The 21,417-nt window shown below is 36.5% G+C and overlaps 3 protein-coding genes across 7 annotated transcripts; 1 reads left to right on the top strand and 2 right to left on the bottom strand.

Moving 5' to 3' along the window:
* The first annotated feature begins 322 nt into the window (after positions 1-322).
* Positions 323-11,696, top strand: taf12 (TAF12 RNA polymerase II, TATA box binding protein (TBP)-associated factor). Of its 3 annotated transcripts, XM_079241393.1 has the most exons (7): positions 323-462; positions 1,267-1,424; positions 1,623-1,700; positions 1,974-2,088; positions 2,538-2,626; positions 2,802-2,861; positions 11,591-11,696. In XM_079241393.1, exons 2-6 carry the CDS (start codon positions 1,347-1,349, stop codon positions 2,835-2,837), a joined length of 396 nt encoding a protein of 131 aa, XP_079097519.1. In that variant the 5' UTR covers positions 323-462; positions 1,267-1,346; the 3' UTR covers positions 2,838-2,861; positions 11,591-11,696. The 3 variants fall into 3 exon arrangements, with proteins under 3 accessions (XP_079097519.1, XP_079097521.1, XP_079097520.1); XM_079241395.1 differs by lacking the exon at positions 11,591-11,696 and having other exon boundaries at positions 2,802-3,562; XM_079241394.1 differs by lacking the exon at positions 11,591-11,696 and having other exon boundaries at positions 335-462; positions 1,238-1,424; positions 2,802-3,562.
* Positions 5,023-6,504, bottom strand: rab42b (RAB42, member RAS oncogene family; the record flags this gene model as incomplete). Its single annotated transcript, XM_079241036.1, has 2 exons — positions 6,243-6,504; positions 5,023-5,473 (listed from the first exon to the last, which is right to left on the bottom strand). The coding sequence occupies exons 1-2, from the start codon at positions 6,458-6,460 to the stop codon at positions 5,023-5,025; spliced, it is 669 nt and encodes a 222-aa protein (XP_079097162.1). The 5' UTR covers positions 6,461-6,504.
* Positions 7,309-18,573, bottom strand: LOC306756598 (CTP synthase 1-like). 3 transcript variants are annotated; one of them, XM_079241390.1, is made up of 18 exons: positions 18,447-18,573; positions 17,391-17,568; positions 17,101-17,271; positions 16,792-16,892; positions 15,974-16,090; positions 15,747-15,830; positions 14,911-14,991; positions 14,028-14,179; positions 13,729-13,861; positions 13,486-13,574; positions 11,675-11,769; positions 11,186-11,248; positions 11,004-11,047; positions 10,824-10,920; positions 10,675-10,730; positions 10,441-10,537; positions 10,189-10,333; positions 7,309-8,636 (listed from the first exon to the last, which is right to left on the bottom strand). In XM_079241390.1, the coding sequence occupies exons 2-18, from the start codon at positions 17,554-17,556 to the stop codon at positions 8,561-8,563; spliced, it is 1,767 nt and encodes a 588-aa protein (XP_079097516.1). In that variant the 5' UTR covers positions 17,557-17,568; positions 18,447-18,573; the 3' UTR covers positions 7,309-8,560. The 3 variants fall into 3 exon arrangements, with proteins under 3 accessions (XP_079097516.1, XP_079097517.1, XP_079097518.1); XM_079241391.1 differs by having other exon boundaries at positions 18,471-18,570; XM_079241392.1 differs by lacking the exon at positions 18,447-18,573 and adding an exon at positions 18,353-18,432.
* Between the last annotated feature and the right edge of the window lie 2,844 nt (positions 18,574-21,417).

Below are 21,417 nucleotides of genomic sequence, written 5' to 3'. Positions count from 1 at the left end.
AATTATCTTTAAAAATTGTTAAAATAACCTAAACATTTCCCCTGTATCTAATACAAGATAGCTGCCATTTTTTGTTCCTATCTATTTTCCTCTCATGTCTATATATGTGTCTTTTTTTCACATCGGTATGTTTGAAAGAATTGTTTACCCTGACTTGCTGTCATTCATGTTAATATATGTCTTTAAATTTAGCTGCAGGAGGCAAGGTAGGGACCATAGTCTCTACCATCGACATGTCTGTGGTAGAAACCATAGACATGTCTGTTGTAGAGACCATAGACGTGTCTATGGTAGAGACTACATTATGCCACCGGAAATATACCAAAGGTTGAGCGGAAGTACCGAAAAGGAGATTCGGCGCTGTGGAAGGAGATAAAGGGTGCCTTTTTTGTTTTATATCACACAGAAAATATTTCGCTGAGGATTTAGCCAGACATGGACAGATAGTGTACATTTAACTGGGTGAGTTCTTAAATTAATGTGCAATCTTACTGTACAACGTGAATTACGCCGCGCTACGAGATTAGCTGCTAACGTTAGCCTAAGAAGCTAACGTCGAAGCTTGATAATTGCTATTGTTTATAATAATTACAGATTTGTTAGTGTTGCTATATTACTTGTTTTATTTTTTATTTTCAGTATACTCGGCTACTAATTTTTCACATGCTTAGTTATTTAATTTCACCAGTTCGATCATATTTTTTTAATGCGATTCCCAGTTGAGCTAAAGCATTGTTTGACAGTTAAGTCTTCTAAATATGTTTAGCAAAAGAGCCTATGAATAACTGCTAATGTTTACAAACTTTTTCTGCTCAAAATTACAGCGACAATCTCCACAGCTGAGTTACTTTTTTTGTTACCAGTTCTTTGGACCTAGCTAATTGTTATTCTACGCCACTGCTAATAATAAGAATAGAATAGATCAGAATAGAATATTTCTTTATTGTCCACCCAAGTGGAAACCTACACCCACCTTAATAGTACTACATAAGTGCAAAATAATAATAATAATAATAATAATAATAATATTAATATTATTATTAATAATAATAATAATAATAATAATAATAATAATATGATCATAATAACAATAATACAATTCATCTAAAACTCTGAAAGAGAAATTTAAGCATAAAACATTGATTAAAATGTATTTGTCAAACTTCAACCTGCTCTATGAAAGATGTAACTTTTTTTTTTAAATTTAATCTAAACTCAAGATTTATTTATCCATCAGGTCTTTGTCCCTCTCCTACTGTCATTCAGGAGTGTTTGTCAGAAGGGCCACCATTGTGTTGCTTCCAGAGAAACTACAAAATCGATCATCTTTTCCTGTGGCCACCAGAATGGCTAACAGCAACCCAATAATAGTGAAGGGTCTGCCGTCGGGTCCTGCAGGCAGAAGCAGTCCTGAAGGAACTCAGGTGAACTGATTTTGTATGGGGTTTTTTTTTCTTCTTTTTTGTTAGTTTGTTTTGGAATTGCAGGGTTTGGTCATGTATTTTGTTATCAACTAATATTTTTTGTCTGGAAGTTAATTATGAATAGTTGTTTTGTGAGAACAATGATGCATTGAACAAGTATCTCATAAGCAATTTCTAACTGATGGGTTTTCTTTAAAGGTGCTCAGTAAGAAGAAGTTGCAGGACCTGGTGAGGGAGATAGACCCAAATGAGCAGCTGGATGAAGATGTGGAGGAGGTCTGTCTGTGGTTTGAAAACATCATTTTCAATGCTGTAGCAAGATTATTTTCAAAATGCAGAGTCAACATAAACAGCTGTGAAATAAATACCAAAAGCATGTTGTCGGTGTGTGAGATGGTAGATGTAGCTACTGCTGTGTCCATCATTTGGATATTTTCAAGTAAAAGACTGTGTGCACGTTAAAGGGTGCAAGCATAAATTTTAACCTTTTAAGCAAAGTTGTTTAACTGAATGCTGTTAATGGTGTTGAAATTTTCCATCTCTTCACAGATGCTACTTCAAATTGCAGATGACTTTATAGAGAGTGTAGTGACAGCAGCCTGTCAACTGGCACGTCATCGCAAATCCAATACTTTGGAGGTTAAGGATGTTCAGTTGCATCTAGGTAGGTTTATAATGGCTTTTGGGAGAGTTTTGATACACACACAGTGTGTGTATGTGTGTATGTATATATATATATATATATATATATATATATATATATATATATATATATATATATATATATATATATATATATATATATATATATATATATATATATATATATATATAAAATATATTTATTTATTACTAATAACTGTGATGTATATCTGAAACAGTCTCTACTTTTCTCATCAAATTTTTGCCCTTTCTAACTGCTCCTTTTTCCAATTATAAGTTTAGTCACAGTAACTTTGATTTCAATGTCTCACCACTATTTGAATATAAACACATTTTATTTTATATATATATTTCAAAGCTGTCAGCTCTTACAGTAAATGCCACTACATCTTTAGAGTATTCAAAGTCCTGTGTGATTAATGCCTGGGTTCTGCTGGTATTTTCCCTCAGAGCGCCAGTGGAATATGTGGATTCCTGGTTATGGTTCAGATGAGATCCGGCCGTTTAAGAAGGCTTGCACCACAGAGGCTCACAAACAGGTGAGCAATAGAAAGTTTAGCTTCTGTCGGAGAGAAGGATAAGTTAAGGATCTGTGTATACACAGTTGGCACAGGTAGAAAAAGAAACCTGACCAAATATTAGTAAATCACATTTGTTTAATAATTGTCATGGGCATGTACTGGACTTAATGGCTGGCTTCCGCTTCTGTTTCAGAGAATGGCACTGATCCGCAAGACGACCAAAAAGTAGCTCAGAAACGATTTTCTTTTTATTGTAAGTTCTGTTTTTCTTCTGTTTTTTTTTTTTTTTTGTTTGTTTTGTTTGTTTTGTGACTGAAGCAAAAAAATTTGAAGCTTTTGGATTTTTTTTCTTTGATTTTGCTGAAGATTGGTTTGTTTTTGACATGAGATACCATTAAATACTAATTTCTTTCTAACGTTTGAGTGTTTTTGCCAGAATTGTTGCACAGAAATGGTGTTTGAACGTTTTATTCTGTTTTGTTGTTGCAAAGCTAAGTCTGGCAGAGAACTCCATTGCAACTTTTGCCAATAAACATTTACTGGCATATTTAATTTGGACCATAAACATTTGTATCTGGTTAAAGCTGTGGATGAAAGTGACTTCAGCCTACTAAAAAAATGGCATGTTGTGCATGGAAACCCATCTTTTTTACCCACTTAATGCTGCAAATACATCAAAACTTTCCACTATTTCCACACATGTATGTGCTGTTATATAGCCCTTAGTATGACAGTCATATCTATAGAAGACATTTTATTTTAGCCGTAGTAGTAAACTTATTTTTCTCTTTTGGCTACTTTGACAAACTTAATGAAACTATAGGCAAAAGAAAGTTTACAGCTGAATTTTTAACCATAGCCTTTGTTTTTTTTCCTATTCAGTAAAAATGTTTGGAAGTGTTACTTGTAAATAGTTGTATTGACATTAGTGGGGAATTTGTTTAAATTAAACTATCAAAAAACAAATATGTTTGTGGTTCCATGAATTTTTAATATCTACTTGATACTCAGGTGTAGAACACCATACTGGTGTAAAAATGCTCATTTTTTACAGACCTGGTTGAGGTAGAACTTTAATTATTTCCAGGAGTTGAGTTGCTTGCTGCAAGAGAACCAAGCCCACAGGCTAAAATGCAGAAGCAGCAATACGCTGCCTGTTCTGTCGTCTTGTAAAATAAATTCTTTTCAGAAGGCTGGTAATGAGTTGGATGAACCATACGAGCTTTGGAAACCATTCAAGAAATGTTAAAAATAGGACACAGAGGCCTCAAGAGTTTATTTAAGTTAAACAACAGCACCTGAAAACAACTTGCTCAATCCAGAGGATGCTTTGCAATCATTAATGTAACAAAAACCCTTTTCTACACACACACACACTATGGACAAAAAGATGTGTTCACCTAATATGTTCAGTACCTTTGCTGCAAACAGAACAAGAAACGGACAAGAATCATTGATTTTTTTTTTGTTGGTCTGAAATTGGTCCTGAGAAACAGTGCTGAATGTAATCGTAGCACTCTGGCTCCCACCACGTGGAAATACACCTAAGATTTATATCTTTTGTCCCTTTGAAGAAAATACATAGTGTGTCCCTAATAAAATGCAAGTGTCCCACTTGCTGACCTCAGATATCCTGTAGTTCCTCTCAAGCTGGGAAAGCACTTTTCTAGTCAAAGCTAAAGGTTTTAAATGAGAAAAATCAATAGTAAAAATGTTATAATATCCGTCTTAAGATGGAATGCATTTGCTACAGAGTCCCTTTTTTTAAAAAATTTTTTAGCACCTATTAGACTGATTAGGCAAAAGCAAAGACCACTGCATATCACCTTTACATCCTCTGCTCCCTCTGAAATGAGGCAAGTAATGACCTCATCAGTCCATTAGTGTGATAGACTGAGGGCAAACCGCATCAGAAAAAAGGAAAAATAAAAATTAAGCTATGACTGTTACAAATGAAAAAATCTTTAGCGTGTGCTTTTAAAAGTCGGCCTCAGTTGCAGATTTGCAAGGCTTGACCTCCCAGCACCTTTCAGCTAGAAACTGAAGCTAAGAATGTTAGTTTTTATTTACTTATCAGTGAAGTGATTAGACTTTACACCGAGCCTCTGCAGTGCGCTGAACAAAAATCAATGAAATAGGCAAAATACTTTGCTTGGAAACACAAATGTCAGAATGTTTACTCTCAACAAGTCAAAAATGTCATTTGCACGAGTGTTTAATTATTAAAACTAAATGGTAATCTTTAGTTTTTAGGATTCATCTTGCTTTATTAAAAAGTTAAGACTATATTCATACCAACAAGGCTGCAAAAATGCTGTCAATTTCATTCCCCATGGTTAGACATTAAATAAACTATCAGTGTAAATCCAACTTCCTAGTGGTAACTTGTCCTGTAGTAATGTTGAGTTCTTTGTTTACACACAGCACTTCTTGTTATCCTTTGGTGCTGTGCTGGGTTGAGACATGCTGGCTCTTTGTTTCTGCAGTGCTTGTGGGGCAGCACACTTCACACCATCCCAGCCCTCTTGCAGCTCCACCTCCCCGCTTACCAGACCCTGGTAAACCCTTCGAGTGAGGAGCTCAAAGGACTCCTTCACATTTTGCCCGGTCTTTGCAGAGGCCTCCACGTAGGGCACCCCTAGCTGTCCGGCCAGTTTCTCAGCCTCTTCTCGGCTCACCGCCCTCTCCCCAAAAGCATCTCGGTCACTCTTCTGACCCACCAGGACGAACAGAACTTTATGTGGCTGCACTCGCTCACACACTTCAGCGTGCCACTCCTTAATACGGGTAAAGGAGGCTCGGTTGGTCATGTCAAACACCAGCAGGCCTCCAACTGAGTTGCGGTAATAAGAACGGGTCACCGACCTGAGGGAAGAGGAAGAAAGCTTTTAATTTCACTGCATGAAAACCTCCCAAAATCCAAACATCAGAGTGCAGAGTTCAAACTTTGCCTACAGCTAACTTCCTGCTCCATTGAACAGCAGCACTGTATGAGTGGAATTGTTTCAGATAAGCAGCATGATAAAAAATCTATAGCTTTGTAAAGAAAAAACAAAAGTAATCTCTATGTTTAATCATCATGCAAACCCCCCATGAGTCACTGACTGTTCTTTGGGAAGATTTGGGAAGCGTTCCTCCCACCGATGCAAACTACTTTATTAAAATATGCCTTATTGAAAACAAAAATCGATTCAGCCGAGGTTTTAGCTGACTTGTAGCATTACAGAGGCACCGTGCAGAACTGAGGAAAATACAAACAGGCATATTTTGCGGTGTTACAGTCATCCAGCTGGACAACTGACATGATAAATTTAGAGGCAGAAATCTACTCCTGTTCCCTTCATTAAAAATGCAGAGCATGCAAAAGAACTGCACATGCTGCATTTCAGCACACATTGCACGCTGATCCTGCGAGGGTGCATACTCAGTCACAACTGAAAGCAAACACTGATGAACAGCTATGTGGTGAATGGGACCAGGAGTAGTTTATTTGGACAGCATACAGGAGCGTTTGTGTTTTTCCCATCATAAACGGTGTCTTCGTGATGCGTTTCACTTGCTCATGAAAGGAGGCGCAGACCTGCAACTCAACACCTGTCAATCAAACAAAGCAAACATTTCCAAATATCCTCACCTGAATCTCTCCTGCCCAGCTGTGTCCCAGAACTGCAGCTTAACACGGACCCCCGGCTCCACCTCCAGGAAGTGAACATAAAAATCTACACCTACTGTCTGGTTTATGGACTCCAGGAACAAGTCTTCAGTGTAGCGCTTTAGCAGAGAGGACTTTCCCACAGTGGAATCCCCCAGCATGATTATTCTGAACTGGTACTGCCACAAAGTCAGGTCCATTGTTGCTGGCAATGAGAAAGGAGAGATTTAGACAGACACCAACACCTTGTATAAAATGTGAAAGGGCAAAACAATTATAATCAATCTAAGGAAATATAAAAGATGGATAGGAAGAGAAGAGTCCTACAAGATACGAGCTCCCCCACATCAACTGGTTCCTTACCTCTGATGATCCAGATGTTGAGAAACAACTCGGCAGCCACTCCTTAATAATTTCACAAGGAGAGTTTGTGTTCACCGCCATCTCAAACTCTCGGACATGTGATGAGAAGTGACTTTTTCTACCTTCATGACAGTTCATGTAATAAAAACAGGTATGAAGAAAAATGTGTCCAACAGAGTTGATCCCTGTATCGCAACAGTTCTTATTTAAGTTGATCTTATTGCTACTGTAAGCATGTGCAGGGTGTGTGGACTCCTACAGTTTGCCTGTTGATACTTGACAAAAGGGAGGAGCAAACACACAAGGAAACAGGGAGGGCTGCTGTGGAATGGGAGGGCCACATGTGGAACGGAAGCTTATAGGGAAGTAGTGGCATATCAAAGGAGAATGTGCAGCTTCCTGTTGTTAGTGTACCCACATACATCACCATTAACAAACATATAAAGTCATATTCAATGACATCTCTTGACCCCTAATTTATGGCATATTTTCTTTTTTTTTTATCACTTTATGATCTTGACTTTGGCGTGAACTTTGCGACCTTAAAGGGGAAGTTAATAACAATGGAGCTGTAGATTTCCTGGGAAAACTCAGGAGATTTGTTGTTGCAACAATCCAACTTCATATATATTTAGTTATGACATATATTTAGTTATTTTCTGTAAGTTCCACCAAGAAATTGAAATACAACTCATTTATTATAAATAGATCCATAAACAGCATCACATGCATTTCAACTTCTTACATTTAAAAAAATCAAATCATATTTATACATTTGGTTAACATACAGATAAAACACTGCCATTTTATTTTACTCCCCAAACTGACCAAGCCTGAACATTACAAGTGTAACGCCTATAATCTGCAGTTCGGTGCTGCTGGTGTTTAGACATGAAACTGAGGACTTGGTTTTACGTTTAAAATCTCCATTTTCAAACACTGCATTACATTTGTTCACATCTTCCAGCTGCTGACTGTTGGGTCACTTTTAGTCAGCTGGATTGTCAGATGATTGTGTATCAGCATAACTCATTTAGGAAGCTCTGGGTCAGAAATGGCGGTAAAAGGCAACAACGTTCAACAATATAGGCAAAATGCCAGAAGCATAAAAGCCATGCACCCTGAACTGATTAGTTTAGCTTGAGATCATGAAAACAGAACTCCAGAAATCAGTGTAAACAATATAAACAAAAACCCAGTGTCTATGTATTAAACTAATGTCCAAATTATTCTAAACAGAACATTTCAGATTTGAACCCATTAAACATTGTTTTAATTTAATCTTAGACTGATTTCAATGAAATACAAATCAAGATACAATACATGTAAAACTGCCATTAAAACAAGATAAAACAAGCAAGACAGTAAGCTTTTCCAAAAGGTAAAAGGCATTTTAAAAATGTCAAACCATCATGATTACCATGCTTGGCAACAACTGCCTGACCTCATGTTTCTTAACAGTGTTTTCATGCACTGGGCTGAAATAAAATACAAAGAAAAAAGAAACCGAACATTTTTGTCAATCTTACAGATTCAATGATATTCTGAACCAAGAATAGAACAGACTTGCATCTTCTCACAATTTTGTCTACACATCTTGATCTTGCTGAAACTCCATGTAAAGCTCCAGAGTAAACATCAGCCAGTACAAAGCACATACAATGTTGTCCGCTTCATAATTTACCTGTGTCTATTTGAAGATCCACTTTTGTTTCACATCTAAATCCTTTTCCGCAATATCATCAATCTTTTTTCTTTACTGCAGCATTTTAAAAACACTGACACATTTTAACATCTTATGCCTAAAGTATAAATGAAGTATTTTATGCATCAATGTAAAACTGTCACACAGAAGTGCTGCTTTTGCAGCATCATTTCAGGCCACACCAGATTTGTCTGGGGGTTTCATTTATCCTGCCTTAGCAGAACAATTCCAGCTAAAAACTGGGAAACTTCAGTTCTGTGATGTCCACGTCAGGAGAGCTGCTACCACTGAGATCGCTGTAGGTGTCACTGGAACAAGAGACAAATGCATTAAATGAGGACTGAAGCAGTTCCACGAAACATAGTAATTATGTAACTATGATGATACGGTGTGAATGTTATTCAACTTTAATATTCATGGATATTTATAACAATATTGTTCATTATCTGCTGAAATCAAATGATTAAAGTAAAAGTGTTTTATTTGACAATGTTGGGATATGTTACATGTTTCTGTGTATGTTGCAGAGCTACTCTAAGCATGCATTCACATCAAGATACTCCACTAGATTTGGTACGATTGGGACTCAGCTCAGTTGTAGAGGGGTGTATCCATTCAGACAGAAATTGCATTCACGTTGCACTTTGGTCAAACAAGTCAAACCTTTACAATAATATATCTCCATTCCCACCAAAGGTGGCGCTGCACTAGTATTTAGCAAAAAAGAGGACAAGACCCGCATGAAGAAGAAAACTCCATTGTGTGCGAAACATGAAGCACAAAACTATGGCGTATTGTTTTTTTTTTTTTTTTTTAATTTTGTCTTATGCAAGTATACTGTAGAAATACACAGCAACAATGACTGCAGTATGAACAACAGACGAGGCAGAGCACTCTTAACGCGATCACTATGAATTTACCCACAATGCAACACTATGTCAAATACGGGAAGTTACTTTTTTTTTTTTTGCATTTGAGACCTGCATTTGTAGGCCGAACAAGTCTGCTTCTTTGGTCCAAATTAAAATTCATTTGGCGAAGTTCGTTTGGTAAAGTAATTTTTTAGCAGAACACAGCATCCAGACAACCATTCTGCTTGCTTAAATACTAGACAAGACAAAAAACCAAAAACAACAAACTTGTTTGGCACATTACCAGCTTCCCACACGAAGCAAACTTTCCAAGCAGATTCAAATAAAAAAAGGCTGCAGGACCTGAAAAGCTATTAGATCCATTTAATTTGATTCAGGTGTGTTGAAGCAGAATTACAAGATAAATCTGCTGGACTGCAGACCTCGTAGGACCCAGTTAGAGACCTCTGCTCTATAACATCATGAGAATATGTAGTATAATGCACAGACTGTCTAAATGAAGGATGCTGCCCTGAGCTCTCCGGCACTTCATGTTTATGTAGATAGATATGTTTAGGTGCTGCACCCAGAGGTCATCAGTGGAGTTGTTTTTTAATTTGAAATTCTTATTTATAAAATGTCAACTTCTCTCCCCGATTACTACAGCTTGTTGCATTCTCCATGAGAAAGAACATATTAAACTTCAAAAATACTATCTTTCATCTTATCAAGTTTGTTCATTTCTAGCGGCAAAAACACCAAGAGCGTGACATCAAACTGTAAGGCATCAAAATACTTCAAACAAATATGCTACACACTTTAACTATATAAACACTAATCAGAGAATGCTGCAGCCAAAGCAGGTGGATAACAACAACTGTCTAGGTTGTAGAAAATCAAGCATTATTCTCAGAAAAATAAAAGAAGAAGAAGAATCCTGGACTGCAGGAGTCAGCATCATGTGATTGACATTAAAATAACTTTTTTTTTGTGTGATAACTCGGTTTACCGTGGAGAAAGGCGACAGCCTTTTGTCAGGAAGCTCTGGAGTTTTCCTGCAGCAGCCAGCAGGAGACCGAAGTATGGAGGAGAAGGTTTAATGGGTCTGGAGGTGAACTCTGGATGGTACTGAACTCCAACAAAGTAACAATGGTCTGAAACAAACAAGCGAAATAAGACCTTGTTCATTGCCTTACACACAATGGTAAGACATAGGTGTAAAGGCAGCATGTGGATGCTTGTTTTTGTAAAAATCACTCACCATCCATTTCAATGACCTCCATTCTCTCTCCTTCCACATCCTGACCAACAAACTGAAGTCGGTTCTTTTCAAAGTGGTGCTTCAGCTCTGGATTCACCTTTCATGACATGAGATTCAAGATTTTACGGCAATGTTGTTGAGAAAAGGCAAAAAACGTGCCATTTTAACAGCGCTGCGATGCACACCAAATGTAAAAATATCTGACAAAAAGCTTAAAGACCCTTTAGCTGTTACCTCGAATCTGTGTCTGTGTCTCTCTTCAACATATTCCACATCTCCATACAGCTTTCCTGCAACCATAAAGTAAGTGTCATTAGCAACACAACTGTTTGATAGAAAGGAGAAAAAAAAGCCACCTGTGGGTAAAAAAAAAAAGAACATACTCAGTACACTTGTGCTGGATTTAAAAATGGTTCGCCTCTTCCCCAACCTCATAGTCCCTCCCATTTGCCCTGGGTTGTGCTCTGGCATGTCAATCACCTGCAAAGATTAAACAGGATGTTAACCCACCCTGCTGATATTATAGAACATGAGCACAGTGGAGAAGGGGGGAGATAACCTACCACAGGGTGTTTTGTTTCTGGATTAAATTCTGTGGAGTTTGCATCTGAAAATGATAAGTGAAAGTGATTGAAGCTCAACTCAACTTTCCAGTAGATAGTTTTTTTTTTTAGAAAACACAAATAAACAACAGGGATCAAATATTCTTGTGCAATGCCCCCAGCAGAACTGTACAATTACCCACCTTCCCATCCCAGAACGTTGCGGGCAAACTCGCACACTGCCAGCTGCATGCCCAAACACACCCCTGCACAAAGAACAGACCAGCAGGATTGTTGAATAATGAGAAAGGACTCAGATTGAACAATACCTCTATGGTGCAAACAACTTTCATTACTAACACAGTTACAGCTGCATATAGTTATTACAATGTCTATTAAAAACAAAAAGGAAAATAAGTTTCCTCTGGATTTTGTTTTTTTCATCTCAGATACATTAATGAACTCAAGCGTCTTTCTGATCCGACATATTTTTTAAAACACAAAATAGATTGTTTAAATTATAAAAAAGTTTGTAAAAAAAAAATATAAACATCATAGATCTGAATGTGATTTTTCTAATACTTCAGTTTTGTTTTGTTTTTTTGCAGGAATTCTGATACAAGGTCGCAAACAACTAATACTCTGCAAGCTAACAATAAGAAACAAAAGAATTCTCTCTCTCTCTCACCTACCCAAGAATGGCTTGTTCTGTTTCCTTGCCCAGTTTATAGCCAGAATCTTGCCTTCTGTTCCTCTCACGCCAAAACCTCCAGGTACGAGCACACCACTGTAAAAAGAAAGCATGACTGTCAAGCCCGAGTTAAATTACAATCTGATTAATTTCATGTACACAGCTCGAAGTATTTATAGACCCATCTCTAGTAAAAGCCAGGAGTTCTGAATAAAAAACAAAGTAAAAAAAGAAAAAAAGGTGCCAGTTAGCCTTTCAGCTACTGTTACCAAGCATGAGATTTAATGATCTGCTTTGAAGGCTAACATTTGGAAGTTTAAAGCCAAAATAAAATATAGTAGTAATACTATAAACATGCTACAGTGCCTCATGTGTTTCCAGCTCAGGTGAAGGGAGGAAAAGCCACCGTTGTTATGCTGGTTTGACAAACATTGTTAGAATAGCATACCTACTTTATCAAAGCAGAATACCAATTTATGCTTTTGCAATATTTAACATTTTATTTTGCAATTGTTATTTTAAAGTTAATCATTGCATGCTCAATCTCACAGATTGGGAGAAAGCACTGGATGCTAATAAGATAATGCTACAATACACATTTAAACATTACAATCGCATTTGAAAAAAGGTTAACAGAAAAAAAAATGTATTTTAAGTTCAATTTTATACACTCTGGTTTTTAAGTGCATGTCTCTTATAACTATAGTCATATAGGACTATAGTTGGAAGTCATCAAATTTTGACTTATTTCATCTGCTTGTCTTTGAAATCTATTTTGTAATATCATTAAGCAATGTGTAATTAACATGCAATAAAATACAGAAGATTACTGCTTCTGGCTTCATAGTTGACTTTATGCCAACAATACTTCTGAGTAGTCAGTGGTGCTGAACTGACAGGTCATTTGCAGTTTTCTGTGCAAGACATATTCATAAACCAAGAGCATGCTATTCTGACAACATATGCCAAACAGACAAAAGAGCTGTTTTTGGATAAGTGCTGGATTTATTCATGATTTGGCAGAAATAAAAGATAGAGGAGATAAGTTTTGTTTGGTTACATAAATGAATTAATAGAGAATGGATTTAAAAGTATGTACTTCCACTGAATGAGATAAAACCCTGAAAGGATAAAAATAGAAGCACTGAACATAATCAAATTAATAATTAAATCCAAGCACCCTGAACAGTAATTGAATCGAATAGTTAGGTAGGTCACTATATTTTTTCCAAGGAGAGACTGAGCATGAAAGCTTGTTTGTCTCTCTAGGTTGTCTCTGTGATGAACTGGTGACCTGTCCAGGGTGAACGCTGCTTCTCGCCTGCAAATTGCTTGCATGAACTCAATCTACCCCATGACCCTGAATAGGATTAAGGAATTTAGCAAATGAATGATTTCATGTTGAGAATATGTTAAATCAGTCGTCACACATCTAACAAATCCTTATTTTTTGTTTAACAATATTTCCCAACTACCACAGTTTGCTAGTTTCTTACGGGTTGTTAAACTTGCTATAGCTTTATTTTTTTTTAAATGTTTTGGGACACTTAATATATGGTAAGTAGTAATAGCTTAAAATCTTACAGCTGCATTTTAAATATATTCCGCAGAGCTCCAGGGATAATCTTCTGCAGCGAGAAGCTCAAGCAAGTAACAGTTCCCAGTTAGTGATTATGTCTAAACAACTACACGACTTTGAAACAGTACTGTGCTTTACTGCCATCATGTGGAATGAATAAATGATAAAATTCTTTCTGTCAAAAGTATTTTCTGGATCATCCAACCTAATTTTTTGCATGCTTTTCCACTTACTGAGAGCTGCAGAGTTTTTGCCATGCCTCATGATATTTAACTGGTTCATCTTGCAGAGTTGTGTTCTCCAAATCTGCAGAGTCAATGTACTGTAAAAACAGATTGTACAATTTAGAAAACATCAACATCATGCCAACTGCAAAACAAATATAGAAATACACTTTTCAGGTTAGTTTAAATAAGTTCACAAAAATAGGTTTTCTTTCTGTGAAAAAAAAAAAAAAAAATCAAATATTTCCATACCTTGACCTCTAGCTTGTGATTAATGGCGAGAGCTGAGTGCTCTAAAGCCTTAATAACTGATGTGTAGGAGTCAGACAGTTTTGTGTATTTTCCCACTAGAGCTATGGAAACATGCTCTAAGAGACGGTCAGACCTGAAAAGACATGGAAATGGCATACTATGATGGCTAGAACTATAATGACTATGTTGCGGTTTCAAGCTATTCCCAGGAGTTACATGGTAAGTAAATATAATTTTATAAGCAATATGATTCACTGATCAATTTTAAAGAGATGAACAGATTGACTAATGGTCCTCACCTGTCAGACATCTCCTTCCACTTTGGGAGCATCTTTCGCTGTCTCATCTCAACAGGCAGGTTCAGTCGCCGACGAAGGTAGTTCACAACACCCTGGTCTTCCAGCAGCAGGGGGACTCTATAAATTGAAGAGACGTCATGGACGCAGATCACCTAAAAAAGACGGGAGTCATACTTTACATCGTTTTCCTAAAATACACAGTGCAGCCATTATTTTTACATTTTAATTTGAATCTATAATCTGCAATATAATAAAATGTCTAGTTTTAAAAATCAGTGTTATATTAAACACTTTTAATGAGGATTTTATTTTTCAAACAGTTATGATTTGATTTTCTTACTATGTGATGAGTTTTCATGTTCAACGCATTTAAAAAGAAATGTATTGCCAACCTTCTTTAGTTCAGCACAAGTTAAAATAAGACATTCAGGCTATTAACAGATTGAGGACGACGACAGATATTCAGTGAAACTGCAGTTGTTCAAACTTGCAGTTTATTTATATTATATATCCTATCCGACCGCAATTCTAGTCCATTATTGGATAAAAGGAAAAACAAAAAATACTGCAGCTGGTAGTGGTGACCATACAAGTTTTATAGCGAGAAATTAAATCATAGGATTTTGGTAGATTCAGTCAGTTCGGCGTTCCAAATAACTAATTAGGCATCTGTCTTGATTCTGTCTCTACTCTTGAGTCCTCTCCATTGACTAAAAACTGTCCCTTTCTCTCCTTCTTTCCCTAGCTTCCCTCGATTTCCTCTTGGGTTTCTTCCCTGAATCAATGTGTGTTAATATCCAGTTGGGTAATCAACATTTTCATAGAAAAAAACTCATAACGGATTTATTGTCCAGTCTTGGAAAGGATTATGGCAAAATTTCACCTGTGTGGGCTCCACATGACAAAACATGGAGATCTTCTCCTTGACAGATGTGTCCAGGGGTGACGTGCATCGACACATGATCTATATGAAGAAAAAGAAAAAGGCAAATTATACTTTTTCAGTTATACAAAATAATACCATGTCACAGACCTACGGGTAAAATTTGAACTGATTTCATTTGGTTGTCTTTTAAATCAATTCTGTATCCATTAGCTCATGGCATCCTAATACATAATCCTATACAATAAATACCAACTTTCCTACAGGTAAAAGAAAACAAGTAATCTGGTCTATGTATATCTTAGGTGCAGGAGGAAATTAAGTTGGCAGTCTGATGAGCTTATATGATGGAAAATCCCTAATTAACTGCTGAAATTTGTGATTGGATTTTTAGGAAGTAATTTTATAAGACAAATAAGTGTCTTTTTACTTGTTTCATTATTTTAATGAAGGCTACACTTGGTTATTGTTCCTATTTTGTATTTATTGTTGATTTTTTTTATGTGCAGCACTTTGAAGATGTTCTGTTTTGAAAAGTGCTTTATCAATAAAGTGGACTGAATTGGATTGAAATAACAGCAATTACCCCTAATGACTCCTGTTAATTTAGTTTCTGTAGAACAGCAATTTCTTTGGTGGGACATTTGCCCTCAGTTGTTTGAATGAGTTATGGGCTCCGTAACAAAGCAAACACATCAAAGCATGGGATGAAAAGTTCATCTATATCTGTGGGAAAAACTGGGCCTTAAGAGGAAGGTAAGGTCATCCTATGACCTTGTAGCCAAATTACCTATTACTAGAAGCAATGTTTAAAAATAAGCTGTAATCTGACTCACCAAATCTGGAGACAAACCCAGGCCCCTGAGCTCTCGGACGCTGTTCTGGGTTGGTTTGGTTTTCTGTTCTCCTGTTGTATTCGGCTGAGAACAAAATAGAAATGGGAGTAAACTGAATGTCTGTCCCAAAACAGTATGGTGGAAACAGTGAATTGTCAATTCTGCTGCAGAACCTGTTTTAAAAGAAAAGAAAGGAAAACTGCTTTATATGCACCAGTTGACTTTACCTGTGGTACCAAGCTGACATGAATGTTGCAGAAGTTCTCCCTTTTCACCTTGAACTGGAACTGTCTGAAGGCCTCAATGAAAGGCATGCTCTCAATGTCACCGACTGTACCTCCAAGCTGTTGACACAAAACAGCAGCTTAGGTAACAGAACTACAGCCAAAAGCTCTGAACACCTTGGATATTCCTACAGACTTAGAAAGAACAGAAAAATCTGAGCAGCACTGGAACTATTATACTGTCAAGAGCTGTTTTTGGAATATGCTGGATGAAGACAACTGCTGGAAAGAGGACAATAATTCAACATGAAGACAAGACATTTTTCAGCTGAATTTTTAAGGACAAAACATTTTTACAGAACTGGAAAACAAGCACTTGATTTGTTACAAAGATTTAATATTCTTTTTTTTTTATACTAAATTAAATCTACTACACTTCTTTTCTTAAGCTAAAACAACCAATGTGAAAGATCATTTCCTTCCCTTAACAAATTGTTGGGGTTTTTTTTTTCCATTTGATTGAATTTCGGTTTCTCACATTCACTTTTGTTTCCTCGCTTCACTAACATACTCATTTGTGCAGGAACACTGCCTTTTTCTGGAAGCTGCAGGTACTTTCTGATGCTTGGCTTTAGGGCTCACTGAAAAGTTTCATTTTCAAGTCTCCAAAACAACATCCTGCTAACAAATCATTTAAGTGCCCTGCAGGTCTACTGAATTAATAATTCAGCTTGTAAAACTATGGTTGGTACCCACTCAGACCAGAGGGAAAATGAATCTAGTCCAACAGTAAGATACCTTACCTGCTGCTGAAAACTTACTTCTATAACACATACTTGAGGCTCCACACCATCATCATCTACTGAAATTCTAGCCTGCTTCATCACCCATTCCTGGATGGCATCTGTGATGTGGGGAACCACTGAGAAAACATTAAAAGTAGAATATAAGAATCACAATAGATCTGGAAATAAAAAAAATGAATTAATTAAACTTGTGGACATTTTAATTTGAACTTAAAATAACTCAGTCCTCAGAAACAAAGATATAAAAATCTATTTAATCCTGCATGTTTTTCCATGTTTACCCTTGACGACAAACGGTGAGAAACACTAACAGCTATGACTAACCTTGCACAGTCTTGCCCAGGTAGTCTCCTCTCCTCTCCTTGTTGATCACAGACTGATAGATCTTTCCAGTGGTGAGGTTATTGTCTCGAGTAAGGCGGATGTCCAAGAATCGTTCATAGTTACCCAAATCTAGATCCACTTCTCCACCATCATCAAGAACAAACACTTCGCCTGGATATGACAGAGTTAGTGTTCAGCAAATACAAAAACTACTTCACCACCTGTAGTTCAACAGTCTGAGCCCATATTAATCAAACCAGTATATGATCCCACTGCAATCCATCACTCACCATGTTCATAAGGGGAAAAGGTCCCTGCGTCAATATTGATGTATGGGTCGATTTTGATGGCTGTGACATGTAGGCCACAAGATTTGAGGATTGTTCCAACACTGCTGGCAATTATGCCTTTGCCAATACCGGAAATAACACCACCAGTAACCAGGATGTACTTCATGGTGGCACAGGGCTAAACACACAAAGAAAATTCAAGATAGAAAAATATTTATTTTCTGAACAATACACATTTCATTTCATTAGCTTGAGGGCAACTCAACCTGCTCGACCACTTAAGCAAACGTATTTATCTACACTGACATGTAGATTTAAAATATAATTTGTAAATACACAGATATTTAATTATGCCCGATTTCGTATTTAAACAAATCTTTTCAATGCAGCATTGACAAAAACTATTGAGGATAACATATCGCAAGTCATCTGAGTTTTGGACCATCTTAACTTACATTTACTCAAACTGTTCAATAGTACAATAATAGTAACCCTTAAAAACTAATTTGTTTTATCTATAGACAAGCAAATAAACTTAAAACGACAACTTGCCGCTACAGACTGCAAAATAACTGGAATTGTACTGGTTTAAAATAACTGGGATTGTACTGGTTTAAAAGAAATGGCGGGAAATAAACCCGTGGCGCCATAACCGGGTAAACAGCAAGGACAAGACTACTGTCATCTGTCAAGTTGTTTGGGTTGATGTTCTTATAACAGGTTATTTTTAACTATTGATATCCTCAAAATTTCAGTGCTGGAGCCTTGACAACTCCATGGTGCGACCTTAACTTAGCCAGCACTACTTTCAACTAAACAATAGGCAGCTGTAACATTTCCATGCATTACATGATTTAGGTTGTATTTGAAACGAATGTCAATCGAATAAAAGTCACCAGGTGTAATACCAATGCAATAAATTAAAGAAATCCAGTTAAACCGGCTAGCTTGTTATGACCTACCCATGAAAACGCAATGTTTTTCTTTTCAACAAATAAAGCTATTAACAACTGTAGAGGACCCCGAGATATTAAAAAACACACACTTATATCCTACCTAAGAGTTATTGTATCAGTGAACCTCGATAGGGGACGTTTATGTAATTTGTTTCCCTCTCCTCACGAAAATTCAGCCCCACGTTGCTGCTCCAACACAAACACGTGTAGCAGAAGCTGACCGATCCACTTCTGTAAGGTACAGCTTCCTTCCGCTTGCTGATAGGCAGATATATTTGTCCCTCATTTTGACTTCTCAGGCTCAAAGAGCCTAAATTCCACCAATCATGTGGCTACGTTGAGAGTCGACTTTGGAGAAATCCTCCCTGATTAGCAAAGCTCAGGGAGAAATATGTACGACTGTTGTGTAATCTTTTAGAAAAATGACGTATTAGTACGCTGGGTTAGTTTATTGAACTTAGTTCACTAACTGAATGGTCCATTTATCATGCTGTGCTGTTTTGTACATTATGTTTCCCTCTTTTATATGACCAATTATGTAAAAGGTAAAATTAGGTTCCCCACAAGTTATAACATCTCGGGCTGTAGTGACAAAAAAAAAAAAAAAAAAAAAAAAAAAAAAACCAAACAAAAAAAACAAACAAAAAAACATGGAGATATTGTGATTAAATTACATTAAATTCAATTATCAGTAAAATGTGAATACCACATCTACTCACAGTTATTTGTACTTGTCACCACTAGATGGCACATGCGTTACATGTCGCTCTACTCAGCCTACATTCAGGACAAATGTAGCTTTTAAAATGCATAACATCATTTTGTTCTAGCACTCAAGCCATTACAAAAAAGAAAAAAAAAGAAAATAAAAGAAAATAATTTAAAAAAATAAATAAAAGAAAAAATGCAGTATTGGTGTCTCATAGATATTAAAGTTTTGCTTTATGTATTCACTGTTGTGCTGCTCCAGTTTTGCTTCGGGTAATGAGAGTGGTTATTCTAATTCATTTCAGTCCATGATCTTGATCTAATTAAAGACCTCATCCCTGCCACCTCATTTTCATAAGCTGTTCCCTTCAATTACATCTGACATGTGAGCACAGACACACATTAACCTCCTGCATGACGAGGTACTGTGCCTCTCTCATTTCTCTGTAATCTTAAAATACAAAACAAGGCCATTCAAGGGTAATACCACCTCTTTGGATGTTTGCAAAACACATCAGGAGAAGACAGGTCACTCATCAAATACAATATGTCCCTGTTTCCTCAGACACAAATGAACAGACCTAAAGCAGTTCCATGTTTTGCAATGTGTTGCAAAGTCAGCTGCGACAGCCCATCCTTCTTTTTTGATGATTATCTAGCAAGCCCCTGTTAACATCTTAAAAGAGCAATAGTTAGGAGGGTTTGTCTATTTAAGCCATAATAAAACTCTTAAAAAATATTCACTTCACTACTATATAAACTGATATGATAGCTTGGCTGCATAAGTTTAACATAATACAAAGTACTGGTAACAGATTTATGATAATAACAATTTTAGGGTTTTTAGTCAAATGTTTAAACACACTTTCCCTTTTAATCCAATGGGAAAGTGTGTCCAAACTTTTGACTAGTAGTGTATATAAATGAATTTGAGCCTCCTGAGTCCAGTCACAAATCCAGTCATAAGTGTGGAACTGGACTCAGTTCGACAGTAAACTAAAATACAATCATCAGAACTCTTGTCAGAGTTGAACAACTATTATCAGAATATTTCATTAAAATGCCAGAAAAATAAATGACAAAAATTACAAAAACAGTTACTGCTTTTGTAATTGGATATTTTCCATAGTTTTCTTATGTATCATGATCAGTTGTCCAACTGACAAAATAATTAGTAAATGAATTGATAATGAAGACAATACTAGTGATAATGTAAAGACTTTTCTGTTTATGTAAAAAAAAATGTAAATGATGACAATGTTAATATTAATCTTGTTAATTTTTCTAGTCCTAATATAGTCAGAGATTTAAAAAGGAAAAAGCTAGCTTTTCTTGCAGCTAATTTGTAAATAGACGTAAAATATTTTTTAAAAATCTCTTGATTTCTGAGCATTAAAATAGTTTTAACAAACATATACTACACCCAACAAATGCTTCTTTTCACTCCACACCTGTCTGTGACTGTATTATTACCTCTTGTGTGTCTCTCTTGTGGTCATCTTTCTCGTTATGTCATCTTTCCTGATATATGATGGTAACTTTGGTTCTGAAGCAGTATGTTTCTGATCAAGAAAGATGAGCCGCCATCTTAGCTCCACCCTCTGAAGCTAGATAGCTTTAGGGTCAAATGTCACATAACAGCCTTACTCTCCCAGACCTCTGGTCTGAGGACGGCCATCTCTCAGCTCCAGGGTCCCCCTTACTTCATTCACATTATTTATAAATGGGAGTGGTGCATTTTCCCTGGCCTCTTGTCGTTTTGGAGTGTGTAAAGCAGGTTGATTTAGGAAGGGAACACAGAAGGCTCTCAAGGCTACATACAGTACACAACCACTCACTCAGAGGGAAAGTGAGCTCTTGGGCAATTAGTGTCATTATGGCTGCTCATGTGCTTGGCGGGCTGGAGAAACAGTGGCTACGGTGGCAAAGGGTTAGGCATGTGGGTAGCATGGATAATCAATGCTGCACTGCAGCAAAACACATACTTAACCATTTTAACCAGGTGTAAGGAAGGAAACACAATGTTTTAATGATGAAAACTTGGAACTACAATCATTAAAGCCGTAACTATTTATTTAAATTTACATAATTTCTTGCTTGATAATTTTTTTCCAATATTATTGCTCAAAACAATATTTCAGTCAATAGAACTATATTGAGAACAATCTCTCAAATGTTCTGATGAGATTTATGAAAGGACTAAATGTCCACAACAGGAAAAAACAGTGTTTTATTTAATTTTTTTCTTTTTTTTTTTTTTTGAGTGACCAAAATATTAAATTACATTTACTACTTAGCATTTATTTCTTCCTTTAAATGGAGCTAATGTCAACTTCTGGAGTGAGGTCACAGCTCAACCACAC

Source organism: Telmatherina bonti (genome assembly GCF_933228915.1).
Source record: "Telmatherina bonti genome assembly, chromosome: 5".
Classification (NCBI taxonomy): Eukaryota; Metazoa; Chordata; class Actinopteri; order Atheriniformes; family Telmatherinidae; genus Telmatherina; species Telmatherina bonti.
This window is presented reverse-complemented; position numbering and strand designations above follow the sequence as displayed.

Coding starts and splice junctions, on each gene's coding strand:
- LOC306756598 (XM_079241390.1), bottom strand. CDS start 17,556: ATGAAGTACATCCTGGTTACTGGTGGTGTTATTTCCGGTATTGGCAAA. Junction 13,575..13,728: donor ATCACAAGCTAGAGGTCAAG/GTATGGAAATAT, acceptor CTGTTTTTACAG/TACATTGACTCTGCAGATTT. Junction 10,921..11,003: donor CAGAAACAAAACACCCTGTG/GTAGGTTATCTC, acceptor TAATCTTTGCAG/GTGATTGACATGCCAGAGCA.
- taf12 (XM_079241393.1), top strand. CDS start 1,347: ATGGCTAACAGCAACCCAATAATAGTGAAGGGTCTGCCGTCGGGTCCT. Junction 1,701..1,973: donor TGGATGAAGATGTGGAGGAG/GTCTGTCTGTGG, acceptor ATCTCTTCACAG/ATGCTACTTCAAATTGCAGA. Junction 2,089..2,537: donor GGATGTTCAGTTGCATCTAG/GTAGGTTTATAA, acceptor ATTTTCCCTCAG/AGCGCCAGTGGAATATGTGG.